General features: G+C 37.9%; 1 protein-coding gene across 5 annotated transcripts in view; it reads left to right on the forward strand.

The window, feature by feature from the left end:
* The window catches only part of Col4a5 (collagen type IV alpha 5 chain), a 199513-nt gene that overhangs the window by 83608 nt on the left and 94398 nt on the right, over positions 1-21507 (forward strand). For all 5 annotated transcript variants that reach the window (XM_029534119.1, XM_029534120.1, XM_029534123.1 and 2 more), the window contains 13 exons: positions 3243-3296; positions 3642-3668; positions 5879-5959; positions 7758-7820; positions 10259-10294; positions 10390-10431; positions 10596-10688; positions 11121-11174; positions 11264-11320; positions 11774-11818; positions 16495-16548; positions 17692-17733; positions 19513-19645. In XM_029534119.1, coding sequence (XP_029389979.1) covers positions 3243-3296; positions 3642-3668; positions 5879-5959; positions 7758-7820; positions 10259-10294; positions 10390-10431; positions 10596-10688; positions 11121-11174; positions 11264-11320; positions 11774-11818; positions 16495-16548; positions 17692-17733; positions 19513-19645 — 781 coding nt within the window. The remainder of the gene's footprint in view (positions 1-3242; positions 3297-3641; positions 3669-5878; positions 5960-7757; positions 7821-10258; positions 10295-10389; positions 10432-10595; positions 10689-11120; positions 11175-11263; positions 11321-11773; positions 11819-16494; positions 16549-17691; positions 17734-19512; positions 19646-21507) is intronic.

A 21507-nucleotide genomic window follows, 5' to 3' on the forward strand; every position in this document is an offset into this window, starting at 1 on the left:
AGGAGCTAGAGAAAGTGCCCAAGGAGCTGAAGGTGTCTGCAACCCTGTAGGTGGAGCAACAATATGAACTAACCAGCACCCCCAGAGCTCGGGTCTCTAGCTGCATATGTAGCAGAAAATGGACTAATAGGCCATCATTGGGAAGAGAGGCCCCTTGGTCTTGCAACCTTTATGAGCCCCAGTACAGGGGAACACCAGGGCCAAGAAGGGGGAGTGGGTGGGTAGGGGAGCGGGCAGGGAGTGTATAGGGGACTTTGGGGATAGCATTTAAAATGTAAATGAAGTAAATACCTAATAAAAATTGGAAAAAACCCGAAAGCATTAGATAATGGCACTTTTATTGTTTGGAGTCAACAATTTAACATTAAGACATAGCAACAGATAATGAGAAAAATGTTCTTATTGTAAAATGATATTTTATATCATTTGATTTTTTTAACTTCTTGTTTTTTCTTTTCTTAAGTAAATGCACCATTACTTTATGTTCATCCTTTTAGCATTTTATATTTTGTGCATAAGATTCTGCAAAACTAGATCTATACTATATTTTAAAATTAATGTCATATCCCAGATTTTTACATTAGGGTATATACTTTAGTTAAATTCCTGCAATATAATGAACATGTTTTCTGAGATTTTAAAAACATACATAAATTCAACACATTACTTTTAGACCCAGTATTTCCCAGGTATCTGTAACCCTTGCCAACAAAAATAATTTTTTTTTAACACAGAGTCCCACTATGTAGCTCTGGCTAGCCTCGGACTCACAGAAATTCACCGACCTTTATCTTTCAAGTTCTAGGAAATAAATGTGTACCATGTTTGCCACAACAATTATAATTTTTTAATGTGTAGATGTTTTTTACATTTTTATTAGATATTTTCTTCATTTACATTTCAGATGCTATCCCCAAAGCACCCTATGCCCTCCCACTGCCCTGCTCCCCAACCTACCCTCTCCTGCTTCCTGGCCCTGGCATTCCCCTGTACTGGGGCATATGATCTTCACAATACCAAGGGCCTCTCCTCCCATTGATGGCCGACCAAGCCATTCTCTGCTACATATGCAACTAGAGACACAACTCTGGGAAGTACTGGTTAGTGGTACATTTACACAATGGAGTACTTACTACTCAGCAATTAAAAACAATGAATTCATGAAATTCTTAGGCAAATGGATGCATCTGGAGGATATCATCCTGAGTGAGGTAACCCAATCACAAAAGAACACACATGGTATGCACTCACTGATAAGCGGATATTAGCCCAGAAACTTAGAATATCCAAGATACAATTTGCAAAACACATGAAATTCAAGAAGAAGGAAGACCAAAATGTGGATACTTCGCTCCTTCTTAGAATGGGGAACCAAATACCCATTACAGAGACAAAGTTCAGAGCTAAGTCAGAAGGAAAGACCATCCAGAGACTGCCCCACCCTGGGATCCATCCCATATACAACCACCAACCCAGACACTATTGCATATGTCAGCAAGATTTTGCTCAAAGGACCCCGATATAGCTATCTCTTGTGAGGCAATGCCAGTGCCTGGCAAATACAGAAGTGGATGCTCACAGTCATCCATTGGATGGAACACATGACTCCCAATGGAGGAGCTAGAGAAAATACCCAAGGAGCTTAAGGGGTCTGCAACCCTATAATGTGTAGATTTTTAAGGCAAATATCTGGAATTGAGAAATTTATTTATGTTTTTCATTCTAGCTGAGGCAGTCTTTGATGGTTGGACCAATAGGAAATTTGTTTGTATAACACATTTCATAAGAACGTGAATTATTTTCTTCCTATTCTGGTGGCATAGCTATGTTTTACTTTGTTCCTTTTCTTTTTATTTATTTTGTGTGTGTGTGTGTGTGTGTGTGTGTGTGTGTGTGTTTGGCGTGTATGCATGCGTGTGAGTTTTGCCAGCATGCCTTTTGCAACAAGAAAATTAGTATTTAAAGTTTTTTTAAAATATTTATTTATTTATTATATGTAAGTACACTGTAGCTATCTTCAGACACTCCAGAAGAGGGAGTCAGATCTTGTTACGGATGGTTGTGAGCCACCATGTGGTTGCTGGGATTTGAACTCCGGACCTTTGGAAGAGCACTCGGGTGCTCTTACCCACTGAGCCATCTCACCAGACCAAGATTTATTTATTTATTATATGTAAGTACACTGTAGCTGTCTTCAGACACTCCAGAAGAGGGCGTCAGATCTTGTTATGGATGGTTATGAGCCACCATGTGGTTGCTGGGATTTGAACTCCGGGATTTGAACTCCGGACCTTTGGAAGAGCAGTCGGGTGCTCTTACCCACTGAGCCATCTCACCAGCCCCATTAAAGTTTTAAATAAGGAAACCAAATGCACATGCAGATATATTTATGGTGACAGAGATTTTTTTCACAAAGTGGTCTTTTCATATATCTATTAATTTATGTGTTAGGGCATCATTTTTGTAAGTTTTATATAAGTAATTTTATTGTACATGGTACCTGATTAGACTTTTCTTACCCTTCTCACTAGGTATGTAAAATATGAATCCTAATGTTGCATCCACAATGTATGGCTTCTTTTCTAATGTCATTGGACCTACTTTGTCCATGTATAAAAGTTGATGCAGAGAAGTCCATTGCACAGTGACTCAAAAGCACAGAGGGGTAGTCATTTTGTCCTTTTAAGCCTCTGACAGGTTTCTTTCTAGAATTGCTATAACATACAAAGGCATTTGGAAAGAATTTGCATTAATGTTCTTCTATCTCAATGTTAACTTGTTTTCCAAACCAAATGTCTATGTTGCTACTTTATAATAGTGAATGAAAAAAATTGGGGACCTAAGAAATCTAATGGCTTGCAATTTCTAGAACTGTTGTTACTGTCTTCTTGGTGCTATTACTAGCTTTATTCCTTGCCATCTTTTCCATTTTGCAAATAAGAAAGTTTGAAATAAGAATTTGTACGATACCTGATCAGGAAATTGCAGCAAATCATTAACAATTAAAAGTGATTATCGGAAATCTGTGGTGTGATGGTCTCAAAATAGATTTTTCAAAAGAATATGACAGTGGTACTGTTTTCACCTTAGATTTGGTTGGGGTAGATGAGTATGAATAAAAGTGCTTGGCTTGGTAGGTTGGAAAGTAGATGCTAATGATATTTTGGTGATCTGGTATGTGTTTGTCGTACAAAATTTTCACTGTTTCTTTTTTTTCTACACTCTTCCTTTTTAACTCCCAGGGAGAACGTGGATTTCCAGGCAGTCCAGGATTTCCTGGATTACAAGGTCCTCCAGTAAGTTCTAAATTTCAGGATTAAAATGAATTCAAGAAGTAACAGAACAGAAAAAGTGTGGATACAGAGTTTACTCAAATGGAACAGCATCACATATTTAAAGTAACAAACTAGAGAATTTCAAAGATTAAATGGCAAAAAGACTTTCTGATGATTAAAGCCAAGGATTCTGTGATGGCTAATATAAATTTTACCTATAAAATCCTCTAATATAAAATATTATAAAGTGACCCTATAAAATTTATTCATTTTGTTCTCTTTTATGTTATATTCATATGTACATCGTATGTTTTTTGTTTATACCTGTCAAATTTTCACAAAATTTCCTTCTTTCTTTTATAATAGGGACCTCCTGGGATCCCAGGTATGAAGGTAAGCATCACATGCTAAGAAGATAGGCAGTTTGAATAAAATATGTAGAATGTCTACAACTGCAGTAGAATATTACTATAAGTTCAGTCTCCAAATGGATACATATGGAGAGTATATTGTTTAAACAGTATACTATGTAATCTTATATAATGTAATTCTTGAAAAATCAGTGTGAATTGTGCTCAAATCTCTCTTTTCTAACACATTCAGGCTTTATCTGATTGTATCTTGATAGGGCTGACTGCTGATTATCTCTAGATGTATTCTTTATCCTTGGTTTCTGTAACACTCTAGTCTCCTGGCATTTCTTCTGCATCTGATAGATCTTCACTCTTCCATATAAGTTCATTCTGTTCTATCCAGCAGCCATTCAGACACAAACCCGACTCTTCTTGCTCTTCTATGCCTGGTAATAATAATGTTCAAGGCATTTATTGATGACTATGTAGTTACTGGCCATCTACATTGAAAACTTCAAATTAGATTTTATTTGTTCTGAGTTCAAGATTTATGAGTTCAACATCCTCCTTAAAATCTCTACTCAAATATCTTTGAGATATATGTATGTGTATATATAGTATATTCATATAATATATATATATATATGAATATAACATATCTATATATAGTTTGTGTCATTATACACTACATAACTTTTACATTATATATATACATATATATTAATTCTTAGAAATATGTACAATCACCATATTTTGATTTATACCTAGCCCCCACTCTTCCAGGTCCATCTCCACTCTCCCACATTCCATGTTCTCTCTTTTCTCATAGTCCATTGAGTTCAGTTTGTGCTGTCTGTATTCTCAGGGGTTTAAGTCCACCCACAGAAGCATGATCATCCTGTCAGGAGCCATACCCTTAAAGAAAATGGACTCTCCTTCACCCAGATGCCATCTGTTGTCAGTAACTTCTCTCATCTAGTGGATGGGGTCTCATAAGACCCACCTCCCTCAATGCTGCAATGATGACCTAATTATTCTTGTGCAAGCAACTACAAACACTGTGAATTACATTATGTCCAGAACACACTATGTTGCCCTAGTCCTTCTTAATGTCTAGCACTTATAAATTTTCTACATCCCTCCCTTTCCATGAAGTTCCTTAAATCTTGGAAGAAGGAGTGTGATATAAATGTCCCTATTATGACTGAGCATACCACTGAACAAAATACCCATGACACTCATTCTCTATACTTTGATCAGTTATGCACTTCTGCATTACCCATTGTCAAGCACACAAAGACACTTCTCTCATTTGATCTAAAGGTTGAGCTGATAAGATCTAATGAGTAGAGCGATAGGAATTTAGAGGGAAATATGTTACTATGGTCCTAGATATACACCCTGAAGCCAATGAGCTTCCTAGCAATGTGTTCTTGGTCAGACTTACACTACCAGTCAAGAGTTTCTCCTGGGAAGTGGGCCTTAAAACAAATCACAGAGCAGTTGGACACCTCTATAACATCAATGCCACTTACCCATGTGCACATCTTGTCATGCTGGTCATTGTTGTAGCAGCAGCCTTATCTTAAGACATTTTTCCTTTAATCACTAGTCTCACTGGTCTGAATTTAGCTCATTTGAGAATTTAAATTTTCTATTATTTTTTCATGACAGACTTTCATGCGCACTAGATCAGCACCCTACCACTGAGCCAGTGCAGTTTTTAGTCATTTGTGGGAAATTATTCTTATTCTTCGGGCTGAGACTTACATACTCTTTTCACATTACTCAAATACAACTGCCTAGTTAACTATTTTTATTACTTATTTATCACTCACCATGCCATTTTGCTTTACTTTATAGACTGCAACAGAGCACAAACTGTCTTGTTTACTTGTTATGTTTTATTTCTCCATTATGTCTTTAGCCTCAGGAGAGAGGAGTCTACTTCTTTATTACTAAGTGTCCAGAGCCTAACACAATGTTCCACAAACACTTTATATCTAATGCATATTTCTAATTAATGAATAACTAAAAGTGCCACAAACTCCTAATAAATCTACTGTACATTGGTATACCATGGATACTTCTTAATTGACTTTTCAAAGGTAAATTTGTTCATGAAATTACTGGTGTGCTCAGTCTTTCACTTATTTACGTACTAAAATGAACTCTCAGAATGTCTTTTTACCTTCTTACTATTTCTCATGTATAATAATGATTATAACTTACACTGTTGGTTTCTTTTAGGGGGAACCAGGCAGTATAATCATGTCATCACTGCCAGGACCAAAGGGCAATCAAGGATACCCAGGTCCTCCTGGAATACAAGTAAGGGTATAGGGATTTCTTTTTCTTTATTACATGATTAAAACAGAAGATCTAAACCTTCTATACTCACTGTTGCTGTTTTAGTTATACAAATTATCATCTGAAGTTCTTAAAGTCTCAATGCATTCCTTCTATTATAAAGTGAAAGTTTTCACGAGGCATATTGGCTTTCTTTTATCTATGTATCCAGTGTCTGTGGGTATTTGAATATGTGGCAACAGAAGTTTGCATTAAAAATAAATTCCAACATTCTTCTTGCGCTATAAGTGGAAGTAGAGTTGACCATAAATTTTTTTTAACAAATAAAAATCATTGATCTCTCTTTTAAGATATTAAAATTGCCATTTATAACAGTATCAATTATGCATGACATCTGAGCAGACTTTGAAGGTTGAAGGAATGCAATTTATGCATGGTAAACATCGAATGTAATCTTACAAAAAGATTGTGTTAGTTTATAGATAATATACAGAGACAGTAATGGCTTTTGAGTATTTATATATGAGGAAGTCCATTATAGTTTATGAGAATCAATTCCTTTATCAAAAATACAAATCACGAGGTTTTACTATTTGATCACAAAGATACAATGTTGGAGATGTTTTTCATTTGTTTATTTTTTTTAATTCTTTACCTGACATTACTAGTCATACTCTCTTAAGTTCATTCAGCATCCTCCTTGATCATACATATAATTTTTATGAATATTTAAGATAAAAGTATAACAGATCATATGCATAATATATGCTGATATAACACAAAATGAACACCTAGGAACACTCCCAAACCCAGCAGAATGTTACAAATCGTTTCGAATCAATACAATGTTACCTGGAAGCCACAGCCTTCTGGATTGCCTCAATATATAACTAGCAGCCTGAGCAAACTGATGAAAGCTGCTTAATTCCCTCAACTGTATTAGCTTTCCTTTACAGTATGTGATAGTCACATAATCTTCTGTAATGCATCTGCTTTCCTTGGCTTGTTAAGGTTCATTCGTATTGTTTTGCTGTGGTTCATTTTTTTCTTTTTTCTGTTTTTTATTATGTATTTATCATGTTTTTGTCTATAATTGTAGAACACAACCTTGCTGAACCCAATCTCTCTTATTGAGTTACCTTTTAAGCTACTTATCCCTTCTATTTGTACAATTTTTATGTCCTGATAATATTGCAGGGTTATAGACTTATGAAAATAACTTAAGTTGCATACCTTTGTTTCTTTAAATGATGAGGTAAAGGGTTGAGTTTAGGGGGTTTTTGTCTTTCATACTTTTTTCCTCATTAAAATTTCTTTATTAAAATATGGTCTTTAAAACATTTTGTTTACTGGCTTCCTTTCTTAACAACATGAGAAAATAGAATTAATGATTTCTCTGTTTTTCCTGGGGTGGGAGAGGGAAGGTGACTAAGCGATATCTATCACTCTGAGAACCAGTGAGTTTATTAGACTTACTTAGAATTGATCAGAAGTTACTAATAAGGAGTGTAAGTGACCTAAAAGCCACACTGATAAGTCTTTACCCAGGATGTAGCAGAGCTTTCCTGAAGCCACACAGGTAGCTCTCTCTTTCTCTGGGCTTCCCAGCCTATGACCCTAGATCCTCCATAACATCTTGAGGCTTTGTACGATTAAGGCCTAATTATAAAATGGGCTGGGATGGCCCTGTCCATCTCCTCCTTTCGTTAAGGAGTGTAACATGTAACCTGTCCCACTGTGATCATGAAGACAATACTTGTTTAACTTAGAGCAGAAGCCCCGCGTTCTAACATTCTTTTCTTTACTCCATTTATAACAGGGTCCACCTGGTCCCAAGGGTATATCAGGGCCAAGTGGTCCTCCAGGACCACCAGGTTTAATGGTAAGTTTCTGTAATTGTATTTTTTTTCTCCTTTGCATTCTGATTCATGGATATGATTACTGATTATATTATTTGAAAGTTAACTTAATTTCAATATTCATGCCTTTAATTTTGTTATTTAACACTGGCTCTGATATGGCAAAGAGTCTAAATAAGCAAATCCCCTATATTTTCATACAGGTGAAAAAATACACACATAAAAGTAAATCCATGAAATGGGAGCTGGACATATAGCTAAGGTGGAATGCTTGCTTAGCACATATGAGGCCATGTTCTGTCCAGTGCAGGAAATATAAAAATGATAAATACTACTGTAATACTTAGATTTCATTGTAGTCAAGATTGGAGTTAGACCTTTGCTGCCATCCTCTTAAAAAGACAACAAATTTTATTCCTGTCAAAGTAATTTTTATATGCTTTTCTGTTTCCTATATGCTATGTATTTCAGTGACAATTTTCATTATGCTTGTATGGATAATGCACTTTTGTTTGTGACTGTTGGTTCTTACTCTTCAGTAGGGGAAATAATATATGCTACATTCCAGAAGAGCCTACTGAAAGTCCTTAGAAAGGGCTTAACCACTACCCTCCCCCATTAGTTTGATTTAATTGTAAACATAGTGCAATCAGGGGATTCTGGGCTATGGCACCTTTTCATAATTCTGTTGTTACAGTATTGGTGTTATCTGGGTCTGTTATTAAACCCTGAATTTCTTTAACCCTTGTAAACTAATTAACTAATTCCCTCCACACTTCTGAATATTCCTTCAATTAACCTGTATTTAACAGAGGAAGCAAAGTCTTAGAAATGACACTTCAGTATGATACATAAGTAAAAAGAGAATGCCGATATTAAAAGCACTATACATAGGCAGGCAAATGCCTATTTAATATTTTAAGACTTGTTGTCTGTATTTGTAAGAATTTCATACATATACACAATAGAATATGACCATTTTCTCTCCTGTTGCGCACCTCTAACTCTCCCCACATGCCTGTCAACATTTCCCCTCCCAGCTTCATGCTTTTAAAAAGTAACCCCCGAAGTCTAGTTATTGTTGCGCATTTGAAAATGGGAGTGAGGCCATCCACAGGAGCATGGGAATGCTAAGAGTGGCCACATCCTCAGTGAAGGGCAATTGCCCCTTCCCTCGCAGCTGTCGACTGCTGCTAGCTCCTCAGTGAGAAGAGGGGCCTGGAGGGCATCTATGCTGAAATTTTAGCTGACATGATCTTGTGACTTTCTAATGTAGGTAAACCCAGTTTCTGTGACTTCAAGTGTGCAATATTCATGTCATGTCTAGAAGGCAACTGTTTACAGCACTACTTCTCATCTCCAAGATCTTATATTCTTTCTACTTTCTCTTCTTCCAAGCCTTGGATGGGAGAGTTGATAGATATGTCCAGTTCAGGGCTGAAGACTCAGTCTCTTATTTTCAGCACTTTGACTAGATATGCATGTCTCCCATTGACTATGCCCTATTACAAAAAGGAGTGTTTCTAACCAAAGTTCAAAATAACCCAAGTCTATGGGTATAAAAATAAATAACTAAAAGGCATGTAGACAAACATGACTGTTTAGTAAAACTGCAATAATGTTCTATCATTGGGTCCAAGACCTCCTGAGCTATGGGCTTTTGACCAGGCTTGCAATATGAGGTTTAGAATGTCAATCAGAAAATGATTAGTTGCCCAATAACAGTCAGGCCACTATTACACCAGTGAGCACATCTTATCTGATAGGTAGGTATTGCAGTATTCAGGACCCAGCACTGGATGACACACTCATGAGTTTTCTCTCCCAGCATTCTTCATTTTACCAGCTGGCACTGTGAAATCCGGCCACAAGGGAGAACGTTTCCTTGTGTGTTTGCGATTGACTTCTCTGTTTCCTGCAGCTCAAGTGGGAGGGTTCAACAAGTGGGTCTTATCATATAGTTATGGAGGGTAATCAAGAAAAGCCTATTTAATTTTTCATGTCCTGAGACATGATCAGAAACACATACCCAACTGCATACAACAAACGTGGCTTCAAATTGAGCATGTGCTTTTTTTAAAAATCAACTTCATTGTTTCCCATAATTCTGATGAAAACGTGTTCGCTGAAGTTAGCTTCTTTGTTTATGGGACTTGTGCTATCTACTCTCTCATATATTGATTTCTACTGTTGTCAGTTCTCATCCTGTCACTGACATTTCTACATTTGTCTAGGTTGTCTTAATCAATTGAACTGTGTGCCTCTAACAAAAAACACAATCATGAGGGGGAAAAATAGGATTGGTTTGCTACCTCACTTTAGTACGCAGCTGTTTTATCTCTGAGCTATATCCCCAGAATTAAAAGGAGTTTGAAGGTCCTTTTGAGTTGTCACATAAAAAAAAATAGTTTTAAAGACATATCATACTAAAATTTTTTTTCTCCTTTCTGTGTCTTCTAAGGGCCCTCCTGGCCCACCAGGCCCACCAGGACCAAAGGTAATGTTCTTTCTGTTCACATCATTTGTTTCCTGTGGATTAGGTTTTTTTTTCTGATTGTTATTGAGACATTAAGTGGAAACTTCTCTCCCCAGGGGAATATGGGCTTAAATTTCCAGGGACCCAAAGGTGAAAAAGTGAGTAATCAAAAGTCGGTCATCCAGCCTTCATGCCTCTCCTTTCACATGCCCCTGTACTGTCTTTTCCCTTCCCCTGTTTCTTATGATGGACATAGTTTACCTATAATATTGTTACTTGTAGTAGATTGTGAAATATCACTGTATCTTTGTTGTGTAAATAGGGCGAACAAGGTCTTCAGGGCCCACCTGGTCCACCTGGGCAGATCAGCGAACAGAAAAGACCAATTGACATAGAGTTTCAGAAAGGAGATCAGGTGAGCCCTTAGGGAGGGGAATTGGATAAAGACCGTGCTATGGATATGTTAATTAGCTTGATTGAGGTAGTCATTTCACAATATGTAGGTATATTGAGATATCACCTTGTGCATTCTTAATATGGTCATTTTTGTCAACTCTAACTCCTTAAAAATTTAAAAAAATATATGAAAAATTTAAAACTGAAAGAACTTGCTCTTATAAAAGGCACTATATATAGACATGTACTCTTAAATGGAGGTATTCTTTCAATCACAAGGACTTCAGATAATTAAATTTTTTAAAAATAAACTTGTCAGGATGTCATTCTGCTGTTAATACTAGATGAATCTAAAGTTCACATTCTTGAACATGTTTTGTGATTGTCTCCAGGATATGGAGAATACATATTCTAGTACTAATGTGCTTTCATTTTCCACATACCTGCACAGGGAGTTCCTGGTGATAGAGGGCCTCCTGGACCTCCAGGAATACCTGGTCCTCCTGTAAGTATTCTAAAACTCTTTAGCATCATTTTATGTGAACTGATATCAATACACAATATCTCATGAACCAATATGAATTTTTTTTGCAGGGTCCTCCTGGTGGTGTGAAAGGTGAAAAGGGTGAGCCAGGAGAGCCAGGCAAAAGAGTAAGTGTTATGACCATCAGTGGTGTTTATAAAAAGCCTAAATATGCTCATGTGCAAGATCTCTTTCTAGTTCCTAATGGCATTGCCTAAAAATGTCACTACAGGTATAACTTATAATAATACCTGTCATGTAAAAAGTCTATTCAGTCAAGCATTTGTGGACCACTTTGATCCCAGAACTCAGGAGGCAGAGACAGGATGATATCTATGAGTTCAGGGCTAGCTTGATCTACAGAGCGAGTTCTAGAGCATCCAGGGCTCCATGGAGAAACCCTGTCTCAAAAAGCAAAAAAAAGCAAAAATTAATTATTGATTTAATTAATTTCAAAAGAGCACTTTAAAAGTCTATTTATATACTTCAAGACAGGACAAATGGTTGCTATAGTCTTTCTTGTCCTATTACCAAACTAACAAAATTTTGTTCACACTCCACCATTGCTTTGTATCCTACAGGGTAAACCAGGCAAAGATGGAGAGACTGGCCAACCAGGAATGCCAGTGAGTAGCAATGGTCCTTTCCTTTAACAAAAAACATTGGTAGTATTTGCACTTTTTGTGGGTGGTGGTAGAAAAGCAGAGGGTACACAGTATGGAGTTTGGAAATAGTTTAGATGAATGGAAATTATCATCACTCTACTGAATATAAATTTGGAATGTCTCTAGTTTGAAGGCAGATATAATGAGGCATGTGTTAATTATTGTTCAGGATCTTTTCTAGTTGCTGTAATGACATACACTAACAAAATTATCTTAAACATGAAAGGGTTTATTTGGCTACAGAATGATACAGTCCACCATGGTAGAGAAGACTTGCAATAGTCAGGGAAAGCATGGTGGAAGAAGCATAGCCTGGATTGTTACATTATAATTTCCCCCTCTTCCTCTTCCTCCTTCTTCTCGTCCTCCTCCTCTTCTTTACCATTTCAGATATGCACCTCTTTCATACTGAGCACTCTCACCTCTTACCTCCCTACCTCCGCACCAATCTCTCTCATGTACATGTATATTCATTTAGTTTTATAGCTCAGAAAGATTAATTCAAGTCATTGGTAACACTGAGTTTGGAGCTATGTGTTGGAGACATGGGCTCAAGAGAGAAGGCCATAACTAAAGACAGTGATTTATCTTCTTGAAAAATCTATTCAAAGCCAACAGAGACAGGATGGGGCTCCATGAGGTCCTCCTTCTTCCTTGACTGTTGATAAGGATTGTCAGGTGTGGTCCCAGTGCTGGTAGAATTAAGAGGTCAGCATTTATTAGCCCTTCTCCCTATCCTTGAACTCTTAACATACTTCCTGCCCCATCATCCATAATATTCCTTAGAGGGAGTGGTCTAAGTAAATGACTAATGCGTGGCTGGGCCCACAGCTGCCACTTATAGTCTGTATCTTGGGCAGCTGTGCATGCCTGTATTCACCACTGTTCATTATTAGAAGGCGATTGTCTGATTAATGCTGGGGATCCTTGTGTCTATGGGTGTAAACAGAGGTACTTAGAAGGTGTTTGTTCCTTTCTGCTAAGTTAACCTTTAGCAACACACTCTTTGCATGGGCATACTTCCTCTTCAGACCTAAGCTGTTAGCTAGGTTCATACGACTAGGTATTGTGTTCCCCTCTTCCCACCTGCCTCATGCTGAGTGGGTCTTGAATCTATTCTGAGGGTTTTAGCATTCTGTCTAAACTCCACCATACAGCAACAGCCAGGTATGCTCCTCCCCACAGTTACCTGGCAACAGCCAGGTAGGCCTGACCCACTATAAAAGGGGCTGCTTGCCCTCTCCTCTCTCTCTTGCCTCTCCCTCTTGCTCTCTTGCCTCTCCCTCTTGCTCCCTTCTCTCCCCATTCCCTTCACCTCCTTTCCATGTGGCCATGGCCAGCCTCTACTTCTCTACTCTCTTCCTCTCTCTGCCTTTTTGTCTCTCTACTCTTAACTTCCCCTATGCCCTGAGTAAACTCTATTCTATACTGTACCATCTTGTGGCTGGTCCCTCAGGGGGAAGGGATGCCTTGGCATGGGCCTGCTGAGATATCCCCTTCCCCCATACCTCACCACACCCCCTTAGAACATATCTTATACCTCTTTATCTTTTTATAAACATATCAGAGGGTTTATTAGTTTCACCCCATGTTGCTATCACACAAAAGGAAATATCTTGCTTTCCAAGTGGTTTCTTTATATTCTCTTTGTCTGTGTGTCTTAGTCAGGGTTTCTATTCCTGCACAAACATCATGACCAAGAAGCAAGTTGGGGAGGAAAGGGTTTATTCGGCTTACATTTCCATACTGCTGTTAATCACCAAAGGATGCAGGACTGGAACTCAAGCAGGTCAGAAAGCAGGAGCTGATGCAGAGGCCATGGAGGGATGTTCTTTGCTGGCTTGCTTCCCCTGGCTTGCTCAGCTTGCTCTCTTATAGAACCCAAGACTACCATCCCAGGGATGGTCCCACCCACAAGGGGCCTTTCCCCCTTGATCACTAATTGAGAAAATACCTTACAGCTGGATCTCATGGAGGCATTTCCTCAACTAAAGCTCCTTTCTCTGTGATAACTCCAGCTGTGCCATGTTGACACAAAACTAGCCAGTACACTGTGTCACATCCTCACTTCTCCAATCTTGCCTCTCCATCCCTACCTAAATCTTTGCATACATGGTGTACTCTTTTAGTGTGGGAGCTGGGTAGAACAGTAATGAACATGTATGTGCACGTAGTAAGGCACAAAATCTCACATGCCTCGGAGGGATATAGCTGAGTCATTTGCTAGTTTTTAGTGTTTGAAGAAGACTGATTTCCAAAGTTGATATACGCTGTTACATTCCCCCCAACAATATAAGAGTTACTGATATTCCCAGTGACTGACTGGGACGAGGTGAAATGCTGAGGTCATTTTAAACTGAATTCCCCTAATGGCTAAGGTGTTTCCTGCCATTTGTCCATTTGTATGTTTATTTTCTTTTATTTTAGATCTATCATTTATTTATTTGTTTCCTTGTTTAATTTGCTGTGTATAGATGTTTTACTTGAGTGCATCTTGTGTGTGTGTGTGTGTGTGTGTGTGTGTGTGTGTGTGTGTCTGTGTCTGTGTGTGTGGTGACTAAGGAGTCTAGAAGGTTGTGACCTGCTCTGTGGGTTCTAAGAAATATCACAGATCCTCTGCAAGAGCAACAAGTGTCCTTAACCACTGTGTGACCTCTCCAGCTCCTGCAGGTTTGGTTTTGTTGTTGTCCTTTTGTTTTGTTTTTTCCTTTTGAGAACTTTCTCTTTAGTTCTGTAGCCCATTTTCAAATTGGGTTGTTTGTTTTCTTGGTATGTAGTATTTTGAATTCCTTGTGTATTTTTTTAAAATTAATTTACTTATTTATTTTATACTTATTCACATTATATCCTACTCATTGCCCACCTCTTGTTCAACCCTTCCCACAGTCATTCCCCCATCCTCCCTCCCCTTCTCCTTGACCGGGTGGGGTCTCCTTGGATATGCCCCCATCCTGGCACTTAAAGTATCTGCAAGGCTAGGTGCTTCCTTTCCCACTGAGATCAGACAAGGCAACCCAGCTAGAAGAGCATATCCCATGGACAGGCAACAGCTTTTGGGATAGCCCCCACTCCAGTTGTTTGGGACCCACATGAAGACCAAGTAGCACATCTGTTACATATATGCAGGGAGGACTAGGTCTAGCCCATGTATATTTTTTGGTTGGTGGCTCATTCTCTGAGAGCCCCAAAGGTCCAGGTTAGTTGACTCTGTTGGTCTTCCTGTGGAGTTCCTATCCCATTAGGAGCTGTAATTTTTCTTCTGCTCTTCCATAAAAGTTCCCAAGCTCCATCCACTCTTTGGCTGTGGGTGTCAGCATCTATATAAGTCAGTTGGTGGGTGGAGCCTCTCAGAGGACAGTTATGCTAGACCCTTGTCTGAAAGCATAATAACATATCACTAATAGTGTCAGGGATTGGTTCTTGCCCATGGGATGGGTCTCAAGTTGGGCTGGTTATTGTTTGGCCATTCCCTGAGTCTCTGCTCCATCCCCAGTCTCTGTATTTCTTATAGATCGGATAAATTTTGGGTTGAAAGTTTTGTGGGTGGGTTGGTGTCCCTATCACTCCAGAAGCAGTCTCCCCAGATTCCATATCCCCAGTGCTGTGAGACACAGCTAAGGAATTCCCCAATTGATTCTTGGGCACCTCCCCTATTCCAGGTCTCAGTTTCTTCCTGAAGATGCTGCCCACCTCCTCCACCCCTCTTTGTGTATTCTCAACACTAGTCCTCTGTCAGATTATGTAGAGCAGGCAAAGATCACATCCCATTTTATGGTCTGCCTCTTCAGTTGAATGAATTTCCTTTGCCATTTATAAGCTTTTTAATTTCATGAAATCCCGCGCAGTGATTTTCTTAGTTACTTTTCAATGTCTATGCCAAAAGACCATGACAGAGGCAACTTAGGGAGGAAAGGCTTGTTTGGACTTCAGGTTCCAGAGGGATTGTGGTCTGTCATGGCAGAGAAGCAGCAGGCATTGCAGCTGGGACAGCAAGCAAAAAGTTCACTTCTTGAACAGATAACAGGAAGCAGAGAGAACAAACTAGGAATGGTGTGAGGGTGTGAATCCTCAGAGCTTTCTTCCAGTGTCATACTTCCTCCAGTAAGGCCACATCTCCTAGACTCGCACAAGCAGCACCAGGACCTAGGCACCAAATGTTCAAATGCCAAAGCCTATGGGTGGGGAGGGGCATTCTCATTTAAACTACCACATCAGGCCTTGGTCTTACTTTCTGTGCTTTGGGAATCATATTCAGAATGTCTTTGCTTATACCTATATGTTCAAGGCTATATTTTTTTGCTTTCACACTTTTAGAGTGTTAAATCTTATATCAGGGTAAATGATCTATTTGGGGTGGGTTTTGTACAATGGGAAAGAAAGGAATCGAGTTTCATTCTTCTGAATGTTTATATCCAGGTTTACCAGAACCACTTGCTGATAATACTTCCCTTTTTCAAATGTTGTTTCTCGGCATCTTCGTAGAAAATCAGATAACTGTATTTTCATGGACTGTGTCTTCTCTTCTATTGATGGACTACTTTATCTTATGTTCTCATTACTTGTGTTGAGGACATGATTTTTGGCATCTTCCTAACTTTGACATGTTTACTGATATCACCCCATCCTCTGTTTTAAAGGGTTTGCCTGGAGAACCTGGTTACCCTGGTGAACCAGGAAGGGATGGTGAAAAGGTAAGAATTTCTACATTGTGATGTGTCTGGCTTTATTCTTATTATCATAATCTGTGCTCCTGTTGATACTGGATTATAAGTGAAATTATAATTACTTAGTGTTTGTATTCCTGCCTTCATTACCCATTTGTTTCCCTTTTTTGCACTTTCCTTTAAATTTTCTTGCATTGCTCTAAATCACAGTGCAGACAGAGAAAATATATGGGGTTGAATTTGCATTAGAATGTCAGTGCCTTTGCTGTAAGCATGTATCAACAAGTCTTTTAAGAGGAGGTTTGGTCACTATTACAGTGAGGTTCTCTTGAAAAGTTTAGAGTTGTAAAATTAGAATTTCTCCTCTAAACATTTTCTACTCTGTATGTAATCATTGTTTGTTAATCTGTGGCTAATCCGTTGTAGTTTTCCCATTGGACTGACACAGCCTGACTGAAGTCATTGTTTAGTTACCTTTTTAAAAAGTGACTCTGAAAGCATGTGTGAAACACAGTTACCCTATTTTTAGTACATCACAAAATATTTAGTCCTCCATGTCCTCTGTTCTCTAACTGCTTTGTATCAAAACTAAACTGAAAAAAGATTAAAGCAAACTTGAGTTATCTAGAAGTCACATATTTTACTGATGGTTTCTCTCTAAACTAGATCCAAGTTTTAGTTTAGACTAAAAGACATAATTGGAATAAAGGGAGAGATCAAATACTTTAAATGGGATTGTTTCTCAGTTAGTAACTTATGATGCACAGTAACGTTCCTAGAACTTGAAGTGTGTTAGAGAAATCTATTCTTAAGTCTTGGCCTGAAAAATAACAATTGAATGTTGTTTTCTTCCTTTATGACAATGTTGTCTTCTTCCTTTATGACAAAGAATGTTGCTGCTAGGAATCTGCCCAGTGTCTTCAGCTTTTAAGTAAGCTAGCAAGGTTAATTCATTTTAGTCAAGATTATATAATCAGTACATCCAAGGGAATATCAAAGGTCTTTACAGGTTTAAGCAAGTATCTCATTAACCTATGTTAATACTTTCCATTTGATTTCTTTATGAATGACGTTTGAGTCTTTATGAAACTCAATTGTTACTTGAGGAAATCCATACTGCCACATCACATCATTCTGACTAATTATATGTTATACCATTGCCTTGAACAGGGCCAAAAGGGTGATATTGGTCCACCTGGACCTCCCGGACTTGTAAGTTTTTCTCTTATGAATTCATTTCTCAAATTTAACATTGCGTCATCATTTTCATACACATGCTATACACTCCCTACCAGTTCCTCACAGAACATAAAAACCTAAGTCATTATCAACTTCTACTGACTTAGAAGCCATTATAGTTTTGTCTTGTTTAATCATCTATGTTAACTTTAAAGTTGTTATACGGATCTGCCTCTGTGTTACTTTTTCATAGTTAAGGTCCAAAATTACACATTATTGTTTTGCATGATTGTCAACTTGTTTCTTAAGTAACCAGTAGGTGGCGCAACTGCTGCTTTCATTAGGGTTCAAAGAAAGGATTTTGAGGGAACCAGAAATTGGTGGTTTCCCCTGCAGTGCTTAGGGCAAACATGGATTTAGTCCTAATAGGTTTGCTCAACTTGAAATTGTCTGGTTCACACTTCTCTCCTTTCCTTAGTGTGTGCTTTCTGGGGCTCTAGATAACAAGTTGGCAATTGCTATAACTGGAAGGAGGTGATAGAACAGATTTTCTATCATATTTACATTGATTGTGGGATTTAAGTCATGTATATTTCCAAGTATATCAAGAATAAAAAAGATCACTGTTGAGGGTTCAGTAATGTTTTGGGTTGAAATTTGCTAATTCTCTAGACTTAACACTACACTGAATCCACAGCTGTGAGTGCTGTAAAACTTCTTCTATACTCCTGACATTTCAGTTCTCCTTACCCTAATGAGTCTCAGACAGAAATACATAGAATTCTACTAAACCTTATTAGGTTATGCTTAATAGATATTAGATAATTTTTATCCACTTTCACTTGAGTTTCCAGTTCAAAATCAGTTCTCTAAAAAATAATCTCGTTAGAAAATGAGACAATAAAATCAGGAGTAGAAACGGAAATTTTAAGAGTGTGGCACATGTTCCCTTTCAGATCATTACCCTCATTTTTGTATCTTAAAACTTTGAAGTCTCTTCTTCTTTATTAATATTTTTATGTCCATTCAACTTAAGTAGAGTAAAATATCATAGTTGGCTAGCAAGTATTAATTTGTATGCTGGATCAACTTGAAATTCTTTATTTTTGTGAAATTCTTTAAAACACAAATAAGCTATGAGAGGATGTCGAAAATAGGGGTATTCCTCAAAGGGATGGGGCGTTTTCAATGAGGAGTGTGAGTTGCAGATGTTTGGAAGACATATGTAAAGGGCACTGATGAAAATGTGCACATTGTGTGAAGTGGTTATAACCAGATAGCCTTGAGAGATACGAAGTCATTGCTAGAAATAATAGGGAAAGTAAGAAATAAGAGTGGTACTGAAGGGAGTGGTTTGACCAAGTTTAGGATTCCAAGTAGTGTCGCATACAGTAAGTAGGCAAGTACTGTCCTTAGGACAAATGTTTACATAGAAAAGTTGATTTGAGGAAATTAGCTTAATATGTGAGATGAGGACAGAAATTGCGGTGGTTTTAGGAAGAATTGCGAGGCTTCAGTTGAGTGGAATATTATGAATAATATGAGAAGAGACAGCAAAACACACTTCTAGCTTTGTAAGCCTCGGGCTTAATATTGTTGGTATTACATGTTTCCTAGTTGGCTGAGGATCAAAGTGATAGAGGTGACTACTGTGTAACAGTCTTAAGGAGACTCAGTGTGATAGTTTTAACAACTTCATATCTAAGGACTGTGTGAAAATAAAGCATTATAATCACATGGAGCTGCTTAATTACATTTAGAAGATCAAGTTTCTTCTTCATTGAATTCCTGAATTCCTTTTTCCACAAAAAGGTAATTCCTTCACCTGGAACTGGTGTGACTATGGGAGAAAAAGGAAATATCGGGCTACCTGGTTTGCCTGGACAAAAGGGAGAGCGAGGACTTCCTGGAATACAAGGTCTACCTGGCTTTCCTGGACCTCCAGGTAAAAGAGATGATGGTAATATCTCTATGCCAATATCAGTATCCTAGCCAATCCATAAATACAATTATTTGATGTGACAACTTTATTAATTCTTAGAGCTTTCAGAAATACATACAATATACTTTTATTATATTAGAACCAATTTTACATTTTACAATGAATATAAAATCTTGACCACTCTTACTTATTATTTCCAGTAAAGTGAACAATAATTTCTCCCTCCTACTCTAATTACTATACAGTGATTTCATTTCTTATTTCATTGGACATTTTATTTATTTACATTTCAATTGTTCGTCCCTTTCCTGTTTTCCCCTCTGGAACCTCCTATCCCATCCTCCCTCTCCCTGCCTCTATGAGGGTGCTACCCCACCCACCCACCCACTCATGCCTTCCTGCCCTTTAATTCCCCTACACGGGAGCATTGAGCTATGTGAGAACCCAGCTATACAACTCCTGAGCATATACCCAAAAGATGCTCCAACATATAACAAGGATGCATGCTCCACACTATGTTCATAGCAGCCTTATTTATAATAACCAGAATCTGGAAAGAACCCAGATGTCCCTCAACAGAGTAATGGACACAGAAAATGTGGTACATTTACACAATGGAGTACTACTCAGCTATTAAAAACAATGACTTTATGAAATTCTTAAGCAAATGGATGGAACTAGAAAATATCATCCTGAGTGAGGTAACCAATACATACAATTTTATCATATTGGTTTGACTGGGCATGACAGTGGATGATGTGAATGGTTCAGGCTTCACACCTTGTATGTTTGGGTATGATATATGCATGTGTGTGGGTGAACTCACCCATGTGAGCACCCGTGGAGGCCATAATTTGACACTGAAAAGCCTTTCTACACATTTTTCCTCATCAACCAAGTCTACACTTGCTGGTCAGTTAGCCCCCACGATCTGTCTGCATCACCAGAATGGAAGTTATATTACCATTATTACCATCCCAGGCTCTTAAGTAGTTTCTGTGGATCTGACCTAAGATCCTTATGTTTTCCTAAAAACACTTTACACAGTTAGACATCTCCCCAATCCAAATGAGGACTTTCTAAATGACCAAGTATACCAAATCTGTATTGTGTTTCACAAAAAATTCTTCACGTGTACTTCTAAAAGCCTACTTAAATGCTGTAAATATCACTTTTACCTTCTACTAAAAATATATTGTACCAAACAGTTCCTTGATCCTGTATGTGAATCATCACACTTTTCATTTTGTCAGGGGACAGGATCCTGACCTAACAAATTCCTAGCATTTCTACATTTCCTATATAACAGGGCTAATCAGAACTGTCCACTTCGAATTCCAGAATCAATGACTTAGAAATCTGCATGGTGAATCCACCACACAATAAAATCTTTAAGACTCAGTGCTGATTTTTATAGCTTTCCCTTAGAAGATTCAGTGTATTCTGTAGCACTTAAAAGTTGGCTGCAAATTAAAGTACTCTTATGTATCCTGTTTAATAAGTTGTCAGATTTTATGTAAAGTTCACAATAGTGTCTGTTTCAGTATCTGGCACACACATGCATTCAATGGATATTAGTTCCTTTTCATGCAAAAGTGTGCAACTAAGGAACAACTGTTCTGAGGAAGAAAGTGACACTTCCCAGGGAAAAAGCTAGCAAGTGTGTTTCAGTATGGTCTAAGTATGTGCTTTTTATTCCTTATCTCAAAGCAGGGAGGTAAATGTTTGTTATGTCTTGATAATTAACATGAGGCATTTTCCCAGGATACAGTAAGAGCTCAAGAGTTGAATAATATAAAGGAAAATTATAATGCACAGGGAATAAGTTGTATTTCCCAAAACTATAATGTGAGAGTTGAAGTGCA

The sequence above is a fragment of the Mus pahari genome, chromosome X (assembly GCF_900095145.1).
Source record: "Mus pahari chromosome X, PAHARI_EIJ_v1.1, whole genome shotgun sequence".
Classification (NCBI taxonomy): Eukaryota; Metazoa; Chordata; class Mammalia; order Rodentia; family Muridae; genus Mus; species Mus pahari.